The sequence below is a fragment of the Amblyraja radiata genome, chromosome 11 (genome assembly GCF_010909765.2).
Source record: "Amblyraja radiata isolate CabotCenter1 chromosome 11, sAmbRad1.1.pri, whole genome shotgun sequence".
In the NCBI taxonomy this organism is placed as follows: Eukaryota; Metazoa; Chordata; class Chondrichthyes; order Rajiformes; family Rajidae; genus Amblyraja; species Amblyraja radiata.
The window spans coordinates 1,038,674-1,059,727 of record NC_045966.1 but is presented as its reverse complement, the minus strand read 5'-3'; the positions used below and the strand labels follow the sequence as shown (position 1 = coordinate 1,059,727).

The following is a 21,054-nucleotide window of genomic DNA, read 5'->3' as shown; positions in this document are numbered from 1 at the left end:
GTGGTACCTGGTCTTCGTGTATAAATCTGCTTCGTCAGACTTGAATGCCCAAGAAAATGTAATGGAGCTGAGAGAATGGAACGGCTGGGCTTGTACACTCTGGAATTTAGAAGGATGAGAGGGTATCTTATTGAAACATATAAGATTATTAAGGGTTTGGACAGAGGCAGGAAACATATTCCCGATGTTGAGGCAGTCTAGAACCAGGGGCCACAGTTTAAGAATAAGGGGTAAGCCATTTAGAACGGAGATGAGGAAACACTTTTTCACAGAGATTTGTGAATCTGTGGAATTCTCTGCCTCAGAAGGCGATGGAGGCAGGTTCTCTGGATGCTTAGCAGAGTCAGGGGATATGGGGAGAAGGCAGGAACAGGGTATTGATTGTGGATGATCAGCCATGATCACATTGAATGGCGTTGCTGGTTCGAAGGGCCGAATAGCCTACTCCTGCACCTATTGTCTATTGTCTATTGTAAAACTCAGCGGGTCAGGCAGCATCTCTGGAGAACTTGGCAAGGTGACGTTTCACAGAGTGCTGGAGTAACTCAGCGGGTCAGGCAGCATCTGTGGAGAACATGGATAGGTGACATTCCACAGAGTGCTGGAGTAACTCAGCGGGTCAGGCAGCATCTGTGGAGAACATGGATAGGTGACGTTCCAGGTTGGGGCCCTTCTTCAGACTGATTGTGGTGGGGGTGAAGGGGTGGGAGAAGCAAGCTGGGAGAGAGGAGAGGCAGGACAACGCCTGGCAAGTAGGTGAATACAGGTGAGGGGGGGGGGGGGGGGGGGGGGTTGATGGGCAGATGGTTGGATGAAGACCAGAGATGAAAAGACAGAAGGTGTGAAATAAAAGAATTGAAGAGTTGTGAATTGTGAAGCTAGAGGAAGGTATATGGGTGGAAAGGGAGGGGAAAGAGAGAAAGAGGGGGGAAATAGGAACAAGGGGAGAGGGGGGAATGAGGGGTGATGTGGGGAAAGAAGGGGATGTTATGTAGCTACCTAAAATTGGAGCATTCAGTGTTCATACCATTGCTACCCAAGTGGAATTTGAGGAACAACGCCTCGTAAGTATAAGAGTAAGGAAATCATGATACCGTTTAATAGGGCTTTAGTTAGGCCACATTTGGAATACTGCGTGCAGTTCTGGGTGCCCCATTACAGGAAAGAGGTGGGGGCTTTGGAGAGGGTGCAGATGACTACCAGAATGAAGCCTGGATTGGAGATTACTAGCTATAAGGAGAGGTTGGACAAATTTGAATTGTTTTCTCTGGAATGCCGGAGATTGAGAGGAGACCTGATGGAAGTATATAAAATTGTGAGAAGCATGGATAAGTTAGACAGTCAGAACCTTTTTTCCAGGCTGGAAATATCAAATACTAGAGGGCATATCTTTAAGGTGAGCGGGGCAAAGTTTAAAGGAGATGTGTCGGACAAGTTTTTTACACAGAGAGTTGTGGGTGCCTGGAACGCATTGCCTGGGTTGGTAATAGATTCAGATAGGATAGTGTTTGAGAGCCTTTTAGATAAGCACATGATATGTAGTGAATGGAGGGATATGGATAACGTTCAGGCAGAGAAGCTGAGTTTAATTTAGCATCATGTTTGGCATGGACTCTGTTCCTGTGCTGTACCATTCAGTACGCTGCCGATGACATAGGAAACAATCAAGGACTATAGTGCACGAAGCATACAGTAAGATTTAGGAACATGAATATTCCCTTTGTGTTGTGACAACAACTCTACAGGTGGTTCCACAAAGACGGGACAAGCAGAGGGAAGTTGTGCTGGGACACTCGTCCCCTCGTCCCATTGCTGTTTCCTGTTATGGAGAGAACTTGGGGCGAGGATGGGGTGGCTTGGCCAGGCCTGTGAAATATACTTTATTTTAACTGCTGCAGGGCATGATAAAAGATCATTCTCACAACCTGTTTCCTGTTCATTTTCATGGCTTTGACTACTACATATTTATTGAGGAAAGACTGTTTGGATGCAACCGTTATGAGTAGTATAACTATGGTACTATGTTGCTCAGTGTAAGTCTCCCCTCCCCTCCCACCCCCTCCCCCCTTTCTATCACCTCTTCTGGGTCTAACCTTTACACAGAGAGTCAGCACCAACATCATCCACTGATGCTGCTCATCAGATAAAGAGGTGACCACAGCGGTGTTGCTATGGTTACTCCAGCCTGATGTCACTTCAGTCTCAGTTAATATTGCACTGAAATGGCCAGGAAAAGACAGGTAGTCTGGTGCAGATTTTATCCCAGACTCATTCATTGGTCGATTTCATGAGGCATTTAGCTACTGTGGCTAATTCTGTCCACAGCCAAAGCATCGTCGGGTGGGTAACTACTGGTTGATAATTACACCGAGGTAAAATGTTACCGCAAAACACAAGGAAGAAGCACAGTTGAATACTGAGAAAAGATGAGTCTTCATCTCCAGTCGACACCTGTTGTTGACACAATGGTTCATTACTATCACATGTGTAAGTGCACAATTAAATTATTTTCTTACATACAGTTCAATGGAGTAATGCCATACCTACACACAATCCTTTATTAGCAAAGTGTACAGAAATAGTCCACTGACCTCGCAAGCCAGATGCTGCAGGTTTTGGTGCCACTTTCAATGCCATGGTAGCCTCACGTGAAACCTTCCCCCGTGACCTGAGTGTGTGAGGGGGCAGAGGTGACAAGGTGCCGGCCGGCTAGCTGAGGTGACCCTGACCTTGCTCGGACTGCTGAGGGAGCAGCAATCCTCCTGGTTCATGGGGAGAAGGAGGAGTTCATACGAAGAGCATTCACAGCACATGGTGCCTGCATCTGTGCCGATCCTAGTGCCTGCAATACTCTCCCTTCTACTCCTCTCCCCAACCAGCTGATCCAAGCCCCCTCTGTCCACTGCTTCATATTGGTTTCAAACCCAATACATTCTCAATCAACACATTCCTTAACTTTTACATTCTGGGAAATGGTCGTCTGTTTGTACCGTTTCCAGCTTCTTCCCAACTATCAGGCAACTGAACCATCCTATCACCAACTAGAGAGTGGTCCTGATCTACTGTCTACCTCATTGGAGACCCTCAGACTATCTTTAATCATACGTTACTGGACTTTATCTTGCATTAAATATTATTCCCTTTATCCTGTATCTGTACACTGTGGAAGGCTCGATTGTAATCATGTACAGTCTTTCCGCTGACTGGTCAGCGTGCAACTAAAAAGCTTTTCACTGTACCTCGGTACACGTGACAATAAACTCAACTAAACTAAAGTAAACACTGGGCTCCCTGAGTGTGTCCTGTTACTGTTCCCTGGCCGACACAATTGAACGGTCTCACCAACCTGCCTGCGGGCTTGTGTGAGCGGCAAGCTCATCATTTGTCCCCATGTTACACTGCAGATATGACCAGATGTTACACAACAGGCTGCTCTTTCATTGGGGCAACGTGATCCACCAGCACTGCACTACCACTCTGTCCAATGTCAGGGGGCTGCAAACAGTGGGAGGAAATGCTGATGCGATACAATACCATAAAACTATATTTATTCCAGGAGGGAAATTGATCTGCCAACAGCCATAAAACACAAAAAGGACGTAAGACAGGCACCAGTTTCAGCAGTAAACCTCTCCAACTGGTTCTATTTGCTCGCACTGCAGTCTCTGAGCATTCAGCTGGCTGTGATAATCTTCCATTGACTGATTTTCCATTCAACCGGAATGGCTAACACTGACAACCTCTGGACCTATTGAAACTTAATACAAGTTATTGTTTGTCACTTGAAGATGCGTTGAATGGGATTATATAATGAAAGATCAGGAATCTATGTTGAAGAATGAAAACAATATCAAAAATATTGGAGCTCAGTGCAAGGCAGAAAAAGGTTTTGACTGTCTATCCATCTATGCTTGTCATCATTTATATACTTCTCTCAGGTCTCCCCTCGGCCTCCAACATTCCAGAAAAAAACAATCCAAGTTTATCCAACCTCACCCTGTTGCTCATGCCCCATAAACAAGGCAGCATTCTGGTAAACCTCCTCTGCACCCTTTCCAAAGCCTCCATTCTTTCTATAATGGGGTGACTAGAACGGTACGCAATTCTCCAAATGTGGCTTAACGGAGCCCAAGACCGCTGGAGAAGGATTCCCCTGGAGGCAGCTGCAATTTGGATTCAGAGTTTCTGATGCATGAAGGTAATTGGAACAGTTTATCTGCACAGAACGCTGGTGATAGAGCTGGGGAGCAGGATAATGAGACAATGTGAACTTCAGAACCTGCTACATTGTGCTGGAAAGTGTTTCCAAAATAAATTTACATTTGAAGAAAAGGGGAAAGCAGAGGCGGTAATTATGGAGTGGAGGTGCAGTCAGGGTGGTAGAGAGAGAGCCATCTGTCAGCACAGTCACAGTGACAGGCACTTGGGTAGCCCAGCCCATAACAGCAGCTGAGTTGCAACAATGGGACAAATCTCTCCATACTGATTCAAAGGAGAGAAAATTACACCGGTTACTGTAATCAGCACGGGCACAGAAGCAATGGTCCAACAATATTCTGCACTACCCGATGCCAACTCTCGCAGCTGCCTTGCCTTTCTCATTTCCTTCCAAAGCTCCCCAGCCTCAGCCTTCCCCTCTTTGCCTCCCCAGTGAATCCTCTCACATCCCTTCCACAGGGTCAGATGGTCACTCTGACAATGCCTGTGTATCTTCTTACATCCACAACTGTGCTTTAGCTTGTGGCAACCAGCATTTACAACTTCTGCTCAGAGATGCGAGCTCAAGTTACACCTTTAATGCGGATAAATGTGAGGTTATCCACTTTGGTAGCAAAAACAGGAAGGCAGATTACTATCTAAATGGCGTCAAGTTTGGAAAAGGGGAAGTACAGCGGGATCTGTGGGTCCTTGTTCATCAGTCTATGAAAGTAAGCATGCAGGTACAGCAGGAAGTGAAGAAAGCGAATGGCATGTTGGCCTTTATAACAAAAGAAGTCGAGTACAGGAGCAAAGAGGTCCTTCTGCAGTTGTACAGAGCCCTAGTGAGACCACACCTGGAGTATTGTGTGCAGTTTTGGTCCCCTAATTTGAGAAATGACATTCTTGCTATTGAGGGAGTGCAGTGTAGGTTTATAAGGTTATTTCCTGGGATGGCGGGACTGTCATATGCTGAGAGAATGGAGCAGCTGGGCTTGTACACTCTGGAGTTTAGAAGGATGAGAGGGCATCTTATTGAAACATATAAGATTGTTAAGGGTTTGGACACCCTAGAGGCAGGAAACATGTTCCCGATGTTGGGGGAGTCCAGAACCAGGGGCCACAGTTTAAGAGTAGGTGCGAGAGTAGACCACCAGGTCCGTCGAGCCCGCACCGCCATTCGCTCATGGCTGAACACTAAACAGACACACTTACCCACAAACAGTAGACACAAGACACAGAACACAAGACACTACCCTCCCCTTTATACCGCTATCACCCCTCTCCACCCCAAGAACCTCGCGATCTCCTGTGCCCGTGCTACTTTTCACACAGAGAGTTGTGAGTGTGGAATTCTCTGCCTCAGAGGGCAGTGGAGGCAGGTTCTCTGGATACTTTCAAGAGAGAGCTAAATAGCGCTCTTAAAGATAGCGGAGTCAGGGGATATGGGGAGAAGGCAGGAACGGGGTACTGATTGGAGATAATCAGCCATGATCGCATTGAATGGCGGTGCTGGCTCAAAGGGCCGAATGGCCAACTCCTGCACCTATTGTCTATCGTCTATTGCTGTCTTCTGGACGGTTTCTGCATCTCTGAGGCAACGTTTGCCTTGGAAGGGGATGAAGGGGGTGGTGTAGGGGGGAAAGAATCTCCGCACCCCTTACACCCAGATCCCTCCCCCTGGCTTTACATTTTACTCCTCCACATCTATCCTTTTCTGACTCATTTTTGTGTGATGTGAATAATTGGTCTCTGTTCTGCAACCCTATGCACATAGAGACTGACACAGACAGTCTGGGCAGATCAAGCATAGGCAGTGTGAGAGGGCCAGTCACACAAAGCGGGAAGATGTGGCTTTGACTCCTCATGTTCAGGTGCATGTTTTTGCACACCACATACTTGCTGTGGTTGTGTGTTTGGCAACACACTCCTGAAGCACTGATTCTCTTCCTAACCAAACATTTAAATATATCAGAGAGTTGTAGAGACGAGGAACTGCAGATGCTGGTTTACAAATAAAGATACAAAGTGCTGGAGTAACTCTGAGTCAGGCAGCATCTCTGGAGAATATGGATAGGTGGCTTTTCAGGTCTTCCTGGCTTTCTTGCAGTTTTAAGATATAGATGAGATCTTTTTATTTGTTTACTTGCTTTTAATTCTATTGCAATCAATCTCTGGGATTCCTGATCTCTTTGAGTGTTCAGCTCCAGCTGCAATTAATCGTTTCCAATTGTAATTTTTTTTAGTTTAAAAATGTGCTGTTGTTGCCAGAACCCAGAAGCAGTGAGCACTCCCACCTCACTCTGTGTTCCATTATCATCACTGGCCGAGCCAACACCCTCGAGTTCCATGGTTTCTCTTGGCTCATTTAAAGGGATACTTATTTATTTTGTTAGCTTATTCTCCAGAAATGCTGCCAGACCCACTGAGTTACTCCAGCTCTTGGTGTCTTCGAATTAAAGTGTCTCATTCGGATTTACATTTTACATGCAGGGCTGGTGTCTGTCCATTTGTATCTCAGTCACAGCCAAATATTCTCTGGCTTGTTCAGATGAGAATCTGTTTAATACATTGCTCTGTATCGCCTGTAACTGGGGTGTCACCCAGGAGCATCAGTGTTAGTACAGTTCAGCCTATAATATACACAACAGTTGTTCCTCCTGACACAAACTCTGTGGATTCAGTCTCAAGTGATTTCAAGCAAATGCTTACCCATAGAGTGCTGAAACAGCACCACCTTCAGTTACAGTAAATACCAGCAGAAGCACAAGCAAGTATTGCAACATGATGGAAGCAGAGGGAAGATATTCTAACCGCTTACTGTTCAAAGATGACGATAAAGACACATGACTGGGCGAGATCAGTTTACCCGCAGCCAGCACCTAGATCCCTCACCTTCCAACTCTTTCATATTTTGTATTGTTGTTTTCTGGATAAGACACATGCTGTATAAATCATTCCGACCCAAACTTATCACGTGTCACCTCAACTAGTATGTCAGGCCATTATAACTTTTCCATCAAGTAATGATATCGACTTCAAGTGAAAATTATTCTAAACCCTAATGCCAAACTCATCACTCATTTCATTTGAAGTTTGTGAAATTTTAAATGACATTGATGACACAGTAAAAAAAACATATATTGAATTGTTTTATGATATCCTGAGGGTGTGACAAAGTGCTACATAGATATTCTTTCCATTTTTACACAGCAGACAATATGCTTGAGTAACAAAAGGCAAAAGTACTCATTGAAATTCAAACATTCGTTTTCAGTTTTCTGTACGCTGACTGGTTAGCACGCAACTGAAGCTTTTCACTGTCCTCGGTACACATGCCAATAAACTAAACTAGACTGAACAGTAGTTTCAATTGTAACAGTCGCTATTCAGTTATCTGATGGTGATATCTACCTGTGATGGATCATCACCCAGTGGACATGGTCACTTCTATAGGAGATGATACAAGTGACTCTGAATATTGTGGGTTGCTCAGTTGTTGTTGTGTCTAGGTCCTAAATATTGGAAGATAGGAGCTGTCCTATTTGCCCTGAACGCACCCAGTTACCACAATAAAGGGTGGACTTAGATTAACATTTCTTCACTAGGAATTCAATTACAAGTATTCAATTCAATTCAATTCACTGTTCATCAACTAGGTAGCTCTGGCAAAAATTGGAGATCACTCCATTTGTAAATACTTGCAGTATGTTTCTATGTGTATTGTGGGAGTAATGAAAGATAGACTTTCATACTTCTATTGACAAATCCAACGGCAATTATAGCTTTTATTATGCAACGTTAATCTTAACCTTGTGTGTTTCCAAAATAGACTCATGTCACATGTTTACACAGATGAATATGGAAATACTTAAATAAAGTAGTTGGTAATCAAACTGCCTTTTAAGACAATTGAAGAACGTTTACATCCTTCTCAATCTCAGAATGAAAGCAGAATGTGAAGTCAACAAGTTATTTAATTCCTGCTGATCACCGAGCTTGTAATTGATTTTTTTATCTGGGATAAATAGTTAATATATAAATGCACTGAAATAAGGCTGTAATCTGATCCATATTCTTGCAATACTTCATTTTTTTTAAATTTGCAGTTATTTTATAATGAGAGTTTCATCGAACCACACAGTACAGTCAGGTTCTTTAGTCAATATTGCCTGTGTTTGTTGATTGTCCAACTGTCCCCTCATTTCCCACAGCTCACTCTTTCTATTCAAATATATACGCAGTTTCCTATTGAAGGTTTTATTGAATATGGCTCTCGGCAGCTTTTCCAAAGCCAAACCTGTTGTTGCAGAATCACATTCATAAGTTGATATTCATGAGTCTACTCCGCCATTCAACCATGGCTGATCAATCTTTCCATCACAACCCCATTCTCTTGCCTTCTCCCCGTAACCTTTGACAACCTTGCATTCTCTGACTCTCCCTACTGTTTCTTTGATCAATGACAATACATAAATGTTTTGCTGCTCTACCTGTGGCGACAATTATTCCCTACTGATCAGTAACTCTCAACATTTTCAATGACTACATTTACTTTGATTTAAACTATAAAACCTCTATTCCATACTAAAATGATAATATGTTTGTAGTAATATTAACTTATACCTTAGTACTTTGTAGATTATTCAATGTGGCTCACACTGAATTATATTTGACAGTAGCAACTTTATAAAACACATACAGGACTGTGTTGAAATCCAGGAGAAACTGCTTCTGTATCGGGCTCCGTGAAGATACTTTAACGTTTCCAGAGTCACTGAGACGCTGATGTGTGGCCACTCCAGCACTGGCTTCTGTTCTGATAAGGGATATGGATCCTCTTAGCTCCAACACCCTGGTCTACAGGAGATATTCTAGAATGCCAACAGGTAACCGGTGCTTCCTGTTACCTCCCACCTTAATTCTCCATCCCACACTGACCTGCCCGTTCGTCTCTCCAGTACTGTTGTAATAGACCCAGTGCAAGCTTGAGAATCAGTTGTCAATTGCAGTGTTGTCCATTGTCTGGGCACAGTGCAGCCATCAGCACTCAGACTTACAACCTGAGCTCACACACTTTCTCTGTCTCTGTCAGAACTGGCCAATTCTGCTGTAACACAGGCCGTCGCCCTGTCTCCATTGTCATGGCTGGATAATCCCCACATTAGCAGTGTTTATACCTTCCTTTCTTTGTTTTCTCTCTCTTCAGCTTCTCTCTATATTTCAGCTTCCCAGCATTTTTTATTTAATTCACTCACTCCATACAAGTCACGCCTGTTGCTTTACTCACCTTAGCAGGCAGACTCACACACCACTGCTTACTGTCCTCCAACCTGACCAACCTACCACAGGGAACTTGTTAAAAGCCTCACAGCTGGCGTCCTGGTGCCATCGCAACATCCTCAAGTCAAGTCAAGTTTATTCATCACATACGCATACGAGATGTGCAGTGAAATGGAAAGTGGCAATGCTTGCAGATTGTGCAAAAAAACTACAAAACTGGAGCTCAATGCTCTTAAGACAGTGGAATTGATTGTAGACTTTAGGAGAGCTCCCCCTCCCCTCACCCCACTCACCATCAACAACACCACAGTCACATCTGTGGAGTCTTTTAAGTTCCTGGGAACCATCATCTCCAAGGACCTTAAATGTGGGGCTACCATCGACTCCACAGTCAAAATGGCACAACAGAGGATGTACTTAGATTAGATTAGATTAGATAGTCTTTATTGTCATTCAGACCGAAGTCTGAACGAAATTGCAGCAGTCAAACATACAATACAATACAATAAAAAACAACAATAAACACATATTAACATCCACCACAGTGAGTCCACCCAGCCTCTCCTCACTGTGATGGAGGCAAAAGTCTTAGGGCTGCAGTCTCTTCCCTCCTCTTCTCCCTCTGAGCTGAGGTGATACCCCCCGGGCGATGTTAAAAACTGTCCCGCGGCTCAATCACCGCGCCCCGGGGTGGTCGAAGCTGCCGCCCGCCAGTCCTGCTGACGCAGCCGCTGGCCCGCGGCCGAACCTCGGACTCAGGCCACCACCGCCAGAACACCGTCCCAGCCACCGGAGCACCGTTCCAGCCCCGAGCCGGATCGCCCCCACGTGAGTACCGTTACCGTCTCAGCCCCGCGCCAGGCCGCCCCGACATGGGCGCCATACCTCACTCGGGCTGGGCCGCCCCGACATGGGCGCCGTACCTCACTCGGGCTGTGCCGCCCCGACATGGGCGCCGCTCCTCCCTCGGGCTGGGAATGCCGTACCTCCCCGAGCTCGGCCACTCCGACGGAAGCACCGTTCCTTCCTCGGGCCAGGCCGCCCTCCCGGGAGCGTCACAGCCCCTCACGGAAGCACTGTTCCAGGCCCGAGCCGGGCAGCCCTCACGGGAGCGAGCTCAGGGCGAGTCCTGGCGGGCTCTGCCTCCTGAGCCTCGAGGTCGCCAGCTCCGCCATTAGGCCTCAGCGCAGGCGGAGGCAGAGAAGGGGAATACGACAAAAAAGTTGCATTCCCCCGCAGGGAGAGACAGCAAGCCCCGTTTCAACCCCAAAGGGAGGGAGAGAGAAAACGGGGAATTACAGACCAGTTAGTCTAACATCGGTAGTGGGGAAACTGCTAGAGTCAGTTATTAAAGATGGGATAGCAGCACATTTGGAAAGTGGTGAAATCATTGGACAAAGTCAGCATGGATTTACGAAAGGTAAATCATGTCTGACGAATCTTATAGAATTTTTCGAGGATGTAACTAGTAGCGTGGATAGTGGAGAACCAGTGGATGTGGTGTATCTGGACTTCCAGAAGGCTTTCGACAAGGTCCCACATAAGAGATTAGTTTACAAACTTAAAGCACACGGCATTGGGGGTTCAGTATTGATGTGGATAGAGAACTGGCTGTCAAACAGGAAGCAAAGAGTAGGAGTAAACGGGTCCTTTTCACAATGGCAGGCAGTGACTAGTGGGGTACCGCAAGGCTCAGTGCTGGGACCCCAGCTATTTACAATATATATTAATGATCTGGATGAGGGAATTGAAGGCAATATCTCCATGTTTGCGGATGACACGAAGCTGGGGGGCAGTGTTAGCTGTGAGGAGGATGCTAGGAGACTGCAAGGTGACTTGGATAGGCTGGGTGAGTGGGCAAATGTTTGGCAGATGCAGTATAATGTGGATAAATGTGAGGTTATCCATTTTGGTGGCAAAAACAGGAAAGCAGACTATTATCTAAATGGTGGCCGACTAGGAAAAGGGGAGATGCAGCGAGACCTGGGTGTCATGGTACACCAGTCATTGAAAGTGGGCATGCAGGTGCAGCAGGCAGTGAAGAAAGCGAATGGTATGTTAGCTTTCATAGCAAAAGGATTTGAGTATAGGAGCAGGGAGGTTCTACTGCAGTTGTACAGGGTCTTGGTGAGACCACACCTGGAGTATTGCGTACAGTTTTGGTCTCCAAATCTGAGGAAGGACATTATTGCCATAGAGGGAGTGCAGAGAAGGTTCACCAGACTGATTCCTGGGATGTCAGAACTGTCTTATGAAGAAAGACTGGATAGACTTGGTTTATACTCTCTAGAATTTAGGAGATTGAGAGGGGATCTTATAGAAACTTACAAAATTCTTAAGGGGTTGGACAGGCTAGATGCAGGAAGATTACTCCCGATGTTGGGGAAGTCCAGGACAAGGGGTCACAGCTTAAGGATAAGGGGGAAATCCTTTAAAACCGAGATGAGAAGAACTTTTTTCACACAGAGAGTGGTGAATCTCTGGAACTCCCTGCCACAGAGGGTAGTCGAGGCCAGTTCATTGGCTATATTTAAGAGGGAGTTAGATGTGGCCTTTGTGGCTAAGGGGATCAGAGGGTATGGAGAGAAGGCAGGTACGGGATACTGAGTTGGATGATCAGCCATGATCATATTGAATGGCGGTGCAGGCTCGAAGGGCCGAATGGCCTACTCCTGCACCTAATTTCTATGTTTCTATGTTTCTAACCCCCCCCCCCCCCCCCAAACACAAACTAAAAACCAAAACTAAACTAACCAAAACGAAATAAACAACACAAAAAACACAAAACAAACAGGACTGCCGGTGAGCCGCTGCAGCTAGAGCCGCGCCACCACTACGGCAGCTGAGGAAGCACAATCTACCACAGGCAATTATGGTCCAATTCTACACGGCCATCGTAGAGTTTGTTCTCATCTTCTCCATCATGGTCTGGTTTGGCTCAGCCACCAAGCACAACATCTGGAGGATGCAGCGAATCGTCCGATCAGCAGATGTTATTGGCTGCAACCTTCCCTCCATTGACGAACTGTACACTGCAAGGGCCAGAAAGCGAGCGGGCAAGATCATCTCTGCCCCCTCTCACCCTGGCCACAAACTCTTTGAATCACTTCCCTCTGGAAGGCAACTCCGGACTGTCAAAGCTGCCACAGCCAGACGTAAAAACAGCTTTTAATCCACGAGTAGTAGCTCTACTTAACAGCCAAAAATCTGTAGCCTCCCTTTGATCTGGTATTTTGTTGGTTCACATGCTTGATCAATGTTGTTTCATCATTAATGTTTTATTATTATTAATGTTTAGTGTTTTCTGAGTCATCCGTAACTGTCACTGTATGTCATGTTGTTAATTGTGGGCAGAGCACCAAGGCAAATTCCTTGTATGTGAATACTTGGCCAATAAACTTACTTACTTACTTACTTACTTACTTACTTACTTACTTACTTACTTACTTACTTACTTACTTACTTACTTACTTACTTACTTACTTACTTACTCACTTACTCACTTACTTACTTACTTACTTACTTAAAAAGTCCATGTAGACAACATCTACTCTCCTGCCCTAGTCAATCTTCTTATTCACCTGTTCAAAACATTCCATCAAATTCATGAGATTCAATTTCCCGTGTCTCTAAGTATCCCCTCCAGCAACATTGCCACCACTGTCGTCAGGCTCAGTGAAAACTGTTGGCTCCTGTATTGTCCGTGCAGTCCTTCGTAAATAAAGGCACAGCATTAGCCAATCCCATAGTTCAATCAGCAAATCTACCTTCCCTGAAATATTTGTCTTCATGAGGGCTGACAATCTCAGTTTCTGTGGGGAAACTGATTGATATATTTTGAGGAGATAATGAAGATGGAAAGAATAGTTTCCCTGCCCAAGTTGCAACTCCACCTCACCAAGCTTGGAGTCCTTGTTTGACATTTCTAAACCCTGAGTGCCCCCTTGAATCTCCTTGCTTTGTTCATTCATGCCCTCCCCACCAACCTCTGGCTCTATATGCATCTCCATACATTCTTTCAATCTAATTGGAACCAATAATCTGAATGGGAACACCACAGACAGTGGAAGGTGGCAGAAACTTTAGCTGTGCCAGTAATGTTCATCTTCCACCGGGCATCACTAAAGAGAATTCTGCAATATCATCAAGGGTTCTGGAATGTTTAATATCACAATGGAGCCTGCTCGTTACTGGTCAAAGCCCAATGACAATGAAGGTCTGTGTCAGACAAGGATGAGATGGGCTTGAGGGAGGGAGGGGAGAGGAGGAATCAGCTGAATGAGAAACTACAAACTGGAGAACAAGTGTAATCATTGCTCACACACTTGACTCAAGATAATGTGGAAACAAGTTAACAGCTTCTTTTTACATCTCTACTTTCTCACATCAGATGTTTGTCCAACACACAGTTTGGCTCCATTTGTACACGCAAGAAACACAACTAAAGCGGAGTTGCTGGTAAGAAATATTAATTCCAAATCCTTTGTTGATTTGAGAAACATTCGAGCAATGTAAGCTCCGATCGAGTATTTGATCACATACATTTAAAAATCTGATCACTATAGTCACACTTTGGGACACACAGTTCTATTCATTTAAAAACATCTCTTGTTCACTACAGATGGCCCAAAGTCATTGTAATCGTTGAGAGTAATCCACATGTGCTTAAAGGATGACAAGCTTGTTAAGATGGAGGCTCCCATCCACACAGAGTAGTTCCTCTCTGGTGGGGCAGTGATTTTGACGGGGACATCGGTAGGTGTGTGTAGCTTCAGCTCCTTCAGTAGCCGTTCCTCCATTCCTGGCAACAGTGTGGAGCCACCAGAGAGCAGCATGTTGCTAGACAGTTCTTTATGCAGCCCTGGCTCACACAATGCAATGCTGTTTAACAGCAGCTTGTCAATGCCACTGTCTTTCAGACCTGGGCTCTCTGGTGTAAAAAGCAACTCTGGTGCTCTGAAGAGCTCATTTGAGATCAAAACCTGTGTCCCATCAGGCAACCTGTACTCCCGTTGTATTTCCTCTGCTGGCTTATTGCTCTCCACTTTGGAATCCAGGGAAACATAGCACAGTTTCTCCTTGATGTCCTGGATTACATCTGCCTCCGCCTTTTCAGCAAAAGAGTGGCCGTTCTCCAACAGAATTCTCCAAAGGCTTTCGTTGATATCGCTGCCTGCCAGATGGAGCCTTTGAACAGCATCTGGGAGGTAATACCCTTCATAGATGGGCACGGCATCGGTTATTCCATACCCACTGTCCAAGACCACACCTCGAGTGCGGCCTGATGAATACAATGCCAACGTGGCTGGAATGGCTATGTACATGGCTGGCACAGAGAAGCCTTCAAACATGATTTCAGCCATTCTTTCTCTATTTAAGAACGGAGTCAGTGGGGCAGCAGTCAGCAAGATGGGCCTCTCTTTGGGTTTTACACGCAGTTCAAAGCCGTAGATGTACCTCCAGATCATCTCCATCTCCTCCCAGGACGTCACCACACCACGTTCAATTGGATACTTCAAACTCAAGACTTCCCTTCTGGTCTGTGCTGCTTTGCCAACATAATAGTCCTTTAGGTTGGCATTCCGTGCTCCCTTTGTGGCTCTGGAGCAGCCGACAATAGATGGTACGACTGATGTGGGGATGCTGTCACCAACTATGCCAGATTTACACAGCCCAGATCCGTTGTCTATGATCACGGCGGGATTAGCCATCATACTAATCTTGTTACTTAAGACACGATGATGAGCAAATAGCTTCAGAGAGGACTCACTGATTTTGAATTTCTACCAACTTTGGGGAGGGGGTATAATTGTCAATTTATAATTGCTTCTTCTGCACGGGCACCTTCAGTCAATGCAGCACAGCCGAGGCAGGGAGGAGAGTAAACAGCTCAGATTATTACGCGCACAGTGATGGCACAATGGACTGCCAGATGATCAGGGAAATGAGCTGCCGCCTTGTAACGTGGTGCCCATCCAACCCATCACTGTTACTGCACCCAGTGTGAAGCTGAGGAAATATTATATCATAGAACCGCTCGGATAGTGACTTTTATATAAGCTAGGTAATTTGCAAAAGAAAAGCTTAAGGATTTCCTAACAAAATAAAGTACAAAGAGACACATAGACACAGGGAAAGATGAATCAAAACATGGAGGCCTGGACCTGAACCTGCTTAGCTTAGTTTATTTAGCGTAGATCAGTCTGAAGAAGGGTTTCGGCCTGAAACGTTGCCTATTTCCTTCGCTCCATAGATGCTGCTGCACCCGCTGAGTTTCTCCAGCATTTTTGTGTACCTTCGATTTTCCAGCATCTGCAGTTCCTTCTTACATAGCTTAGTTTATTGCTTTGAGGCAATTGTATTGCTGGAGAAAATTGTATTTGGTATGATTGTGTTGGAGAATTAATAACTGAATAGGGGCCTCTTCTTAGGCCAGAGATCAACTGCTCTTTTCTCTATGACACATTCTTAAACTGTGAGGTTTATGCTGAGTTGAGACAGAATTCAAGATTGAGAGATAATAGGCCCTGTAGTTGGCCTTGGCTATGTTGAATTAGGATGTATGTGAAGAGGAGTAGTTGCATGGAGAAGAAGATAATTTGACTGATGTAATGGTCTGTTGTGAATTTACGCTTTGTTCTGTAATATTTGTAAAAGGCCTTGTAGAGATATTGGAAATACAGCTCCCAGAGATAGGAGGAAAAGGGGCTGCAAATTAGAATTGAGCTGTATTCTGGCACCAAACACTTATAAGTAAGTTGACAGATTTATGACCCATGTATGCTTGGTTGGGATGTGTATGGGTTTTGAACTTAGAAACTGCAATTCAGCAAATTTATATAATTAATGTTTTAAAGACATAGGTAATAGTATTTCAAACTGTGAAATTGTAGTAAAACAAATTATGAAATGTATTGTCTTAGTAGGAATGTAAACATTAGACTTATAGAAATTATTTAGATTTATAGAAATACTAGACTAAGTGGGACCTGTTGGGTCCCAGCTTCACATGGGAGGGCTGGTCCCCCAGTGCAATATTCCACCTCTGTACCAATTCCAATATTGCTGGCCAGTGGGGAGGGGGGGGCTTCCGTGGATAACAAGGGAAATCAGGGATAGTATGAAAACAAAAGATGAAGCATACAAATTAGCCAGAAAAGCAGCCTACCAGAGGACTGGGAGAAATTCAGAGTCCAGTAGAGGAGGACAAAGGGCTTAATTAGGAAAGGGAAAATAGATTATGAAAGAAAACTGGCAGGGAACATAAAAACTGACTGCAAAAGCTTTTATAGATATGTGAAGAGAAAAAGATTAGTTAAAACAAATGTAGGTCCCTTGCAGTCAGAAACAGGTGAATTGATCATGGGGAACAAGGACATAGCAGACCAATTGAATAACTTGGAGGAACTGAGTGAAATCCAGGTTAGCCGGGAAGTGGTGTTAGGTAAATTGAATGGATTAAAGGCCGATAAATCCCCAGGGCCAGATAGGCTGCATCCCAGAGTACTTAAGGAAGTAGCCCCAGAAATAGTGGATGCATTAGTGATAATTTTTCAAAACTCTTTAGATTCTGGAGTAGTTCCTGAGGATTGGAGGGTAGCTAATGTAACCCCACTTTTTTTAAAGGGAGGGAGAGAGAAAACGGGGAATTACAGACCAGTTAGTCTAACATCGGTAGTGGAGAAACTGCTAGAATCAGTTATTAAAGATGGGATAGCAGCACATTTGGAAAGTGGTGAAATCATTGGACAAAGTCAGCATGGATTTATGGAAGGTAAATCATGTCTGACGAATCTTATAGAATTTTTCGAGGATGTAACTAGTAGAGTGGATAAGGGAGAACCAGTGGATGTGTTATATCTGGACTTTCAGAAGGCTTTCAGAAGGTCCCACATAAGAGATTAGTATACAAACTTAAAGCACACGGTATTGGGGGTTCACGACCGTTGCGGTCCGGATCTGCCCCCACTTCTACTGCCAGAGCGGGGCCAAGAAAATTGAAGATGCTGGATGCTGGAGTAAATCAGCGGGACCGGCAGCATCTCTGGAGAGAAGCAATGGGTGACGTTTCGGGTCCAGACCCTTCTTTCAGACTGAAGAAGAGTCTCGACACGAAACGTCACCCATTCCTTCTCTCCAGAGATGCTGCCGGTCCCGCTGAGTTACTCCTGCATTTTGTGTCCATCTTCAAATAACGTCACAAATGATTAGTATACAAACTTAAAGTACACGGTATTGGAGGTTCAGTATTGATGTGGATAGAGAACTGGCTGGCAGACAGGAAGCAAAGAGTAGGAGTAAACGGGTCCTTTTCACAATGGCAGGCAGTGACTATTGGGGTACTGCAAGGCTCAGTGCTGGGACCCCAGCTATTTACCATATATATTAATGATTTGGGCGAGGGAATTGAATGCAACATCTCCAAGTTTGCGGATGACACGAAGCTGGGGGGCAGTGTTAGCTGTGTGGAGGATGCTAGGTGACTTGGATAGGCTGGGTGAGTGGGCAAATGCATGGCAGATGCGGTATAATGTGGATAAATGTGAGGTTATCCACTTTGGTGGCAAAAACAGGAAAGTAGACTAATACCTGAATGGTGGCCGATTAGGAAAGGGGGAGATGCAACGAGACCTGGGTGTCATGGTACACCAGTCATTAAAAATAGGCATGCAGGTGCAGCAGGCAGTGAAGAAGGCGAATGGTATGTTAGCATTCATAGCAAAAGGATTTGAGTATAGGAGCAGGGAGGTTCTACTGCAGTTGTACAGGGTCTTGGTGAGACCACACCTGGAGTATTGCGTACAGTTTTGGTCTCCTAATCTGAGGAAAGACATTCTTGCCATAGAGGGAGTACAGAGAAGGTTCACCAGACTGATTCCTGGGATGTCAGGACTTTCATATGAAGAAAGACTGGATAGACTCGGCTTGTATTCGCTACAATTTAGAAGATTGAGGGGGGATCTTATAGAAACTTACAAAATTCTTAAGGGGTTGGACAGGCTGGATGCAGGAAGAATATTCCCGATGTTGGGGAAGTCCAGAACAAGTGGTCACGGTTTAAGGATAAGGGGGAAATCTTTTAGGACCGAGATGAGGAAAAACATTTTCATACAGAGAGGTGAATCTCTGGAATTCTCTGCCACAGAAGGTAGTTGAGGCCAGTTCATTGGCTATATTTAAGAGGGAGTTAGATGTGGCCCTTGTGGCTAAAGGGATCAGGGGGTATGGAGAGAAGGCAGGTACAGGATACCAAGTTGGATGATCAGCCATGATCATATTGAATGGTGGTGCAGGCTCAAAGGGCCGAATGGCCTACTCCTATTTTCTATGTTTCTATGTTTCTGGAGCGCTAGTATGTGTGTTGTGGGTCAAAGGGACTGGTTTCCAAAGGGCTAGTATGGACATTGTGGGCCGAATGGATTCTTGGGCTGGCAGCTCAGTCACTCAGGCCGGGCACCTCAGTCACTCTGGCCGGGTAGCTCAGTCACTCAGGCTGTTATGCATTGAAGAGACTGGTTTCCAGAGGGCTAGTATGGACATTGTGGACTGAATGGATTTTTGGACTTGCAGTTCAGTGAGTCATGGCTGGTGGGCTGGCACTTCAGTCACTTACAGCTGGTGGGCTGGCATTTCACTTACTCATGGCTGGTGCGCTGGCAGCCCAGTCACTCATGGCTGGTGGTGGCAGTTCACTCAGTCACCCGTCCTCCCTTCACCCCCCACTCTGCTCCATGCCATTCCCCTCCCCCACACGCATTCAGTCCATCTCCCCTCAACCTCCCCCCCATGCACTCTTAATGGCTCTCCGACAGCGCAACCATTCCTGCCTATTAGGTTACTATTGTGTGAAGAGCACACAGGCATGGCAAGTGGAAAAGGGATTTATTAAAGTTTAAAATGTGAATGACTTAACAATAATTTAAATGTTAAAGATGAGATTTATTAAGTTCTTTTTTGTTGTGTCTTGCTGTGTTCTACTGCTCACTGCCTCTAGATAACACTTTGCTTTTGACAAAAAAAAGACAATTTTAATATAGAGAGATTAAGCGGTCAAATTTTAACAAAGAAAATCTGAGAATTTACCTCAAAAGTCATCATGGAGTGCAGGACGCAAGTCCAACCTCACAGCACTCCTAGCAGAGTGCGGACAGCAAGCCCGACCTCACAGCACTCCAAGCCAATTTCACAGCATTTCAAGCAGAGTACACACACTCACTCACACACATGCAGACAGACACGCACAGACAGACACACACACACAAAGACACACTCACACAGAAATACACAGACATTCACAAACACGTACACACCCTCACACTCACACAGACATTCACGCAGACACACACAGACACACTCATACATAGAGACACAGTCAAACACTCACACACATACACATACACACACACACATACACACACACATACACAAACACTCACCCACAGACACTCACCCACACGCACACACAGACAGACGAACGCACACACACCTTTTAGACACTTTTTGCAACCATTTTAGAATCAATAGAGACACTTTTTGCAACCATTTTAGAACCAAAGACACTTTTTGTAAGCATTTTAGAACCAATAGAGAGACTTTTTGCACCATTTTAGAACCAAGAGACTTTTAGAAACCATTTTAAACCAATAAAGAGACTTTTTGCAACCATGTTAGAACCAATAGAGACACTTTTTGCAACCATTTTAGAACCAATAGAGAAACATTTTGCAAGCATTTTAGAACTAATAGATACTTTTTGCAACCATTTTAGAATCAATAGACACTTTTTGCAACAATTTTAGAACCAATAGACACTCTTTTTGCAAGCATTTTAGAACCAATAGAGACACTTTTTGCAAGCATGTTAGAACCAATGGAGACACTTTTTGCAAGCATGTTAGAACCAATGGAGACACTTTTTGCAAACATGTTAGAACCAATAGGGACACTTTTTGCAAGCATGTTAGAACCAATAGAGACACGTTTTGCATTTTAGAACCAATAGAGAGACTGTTTGCAAGCATTTTAGAACCAATAGAGACTTTTTGCAAGCCTTTTAGAACCAATAGACACTTTTTGTAAGCTTTTTAGAACCAATAGACACTTTTGCAAGCATTTTAGAAACAAAAAATACACTTTTTGCAAACATTTTAGGACCAATAGAGACACTTTTCGCAAGCATTTTAGAACCATTAGACACTTTTTGCAAGCATTTTAGAATCACATTAAGGGCACTCACAGTTGAGTAGACATGTGTTCAGTGTTATTCACAGCTCAGAGAAACATGACCCTCTGGCTTCCTCCAGCTTGCAGAGACTGAGTGAGGCACACCACTTCCGGGTTTTATAGTCCCTCCCCCCTTCCACCAGGAGGGGCAGCAGAGAGAATGGCAATTTAAAAAAAAACATTAATATCTCTCTGATTTTTTATCGATGGGAAAAACCTTCGTTCCCGGAAGGCGGAGGGGGGCTCTAAGTGAGGTGGCCAAAAATGACGGCCGTAGGTGGCGGTGTTCTCTCAGAAATCGCACCACAGCGAGCCAAAAGCGGTCAAGATCAGACTTTTAGTAATATAGAT

General features: G+C 44.8%; 1 protein-coding gene and 1 long non-coding RNA gene across 2 annotated transcripts; both read right to left on the bottom strand.

The window, feature by feature from the left end:
• Window positions 1–14,075: 14,075 nt before the first annotated feature.
• Window positions 14,076–15,194, bottom strand: LOC116978209 (actin-1-like). The gene has a single exon (XM_033029187.1). It carries the CDS (start codon window positions 15,192–15,194, stop codon window positions 14,076–14,078), a length of 1,119 nt encoding a protein of 372 aa, XP_032885078.1.
• A 4,204-nt stretch (window positions 15,195–19,398) lies between these two features.
• On the bottom strand, window positions 19,399–20,753 carry LOC116978730. The gene is made up of 2 exons (XR_004413525.1): window positions 20,717–20,753; window positions 19,399–19,485 (listed from the first exon to the last, which is right to left on the bottom strand). It is a non-coding gene; the product is annotated as an uncharacterized LOC116978730 (long non-coding RNA).
• Between the last annotated feature and the right edge of the window lie 301 nt (window positions 20,754–21,054).

Excerpts from the sequence above, each read along its gene's own strand:
- LOC116978209 (XM_033029187.1), bottom strand. The coding sequence starts at position 15,194 with ATGATGGCTAATCCCGCCGTGATCATAGACAACGGATCTGGGCTGTGT.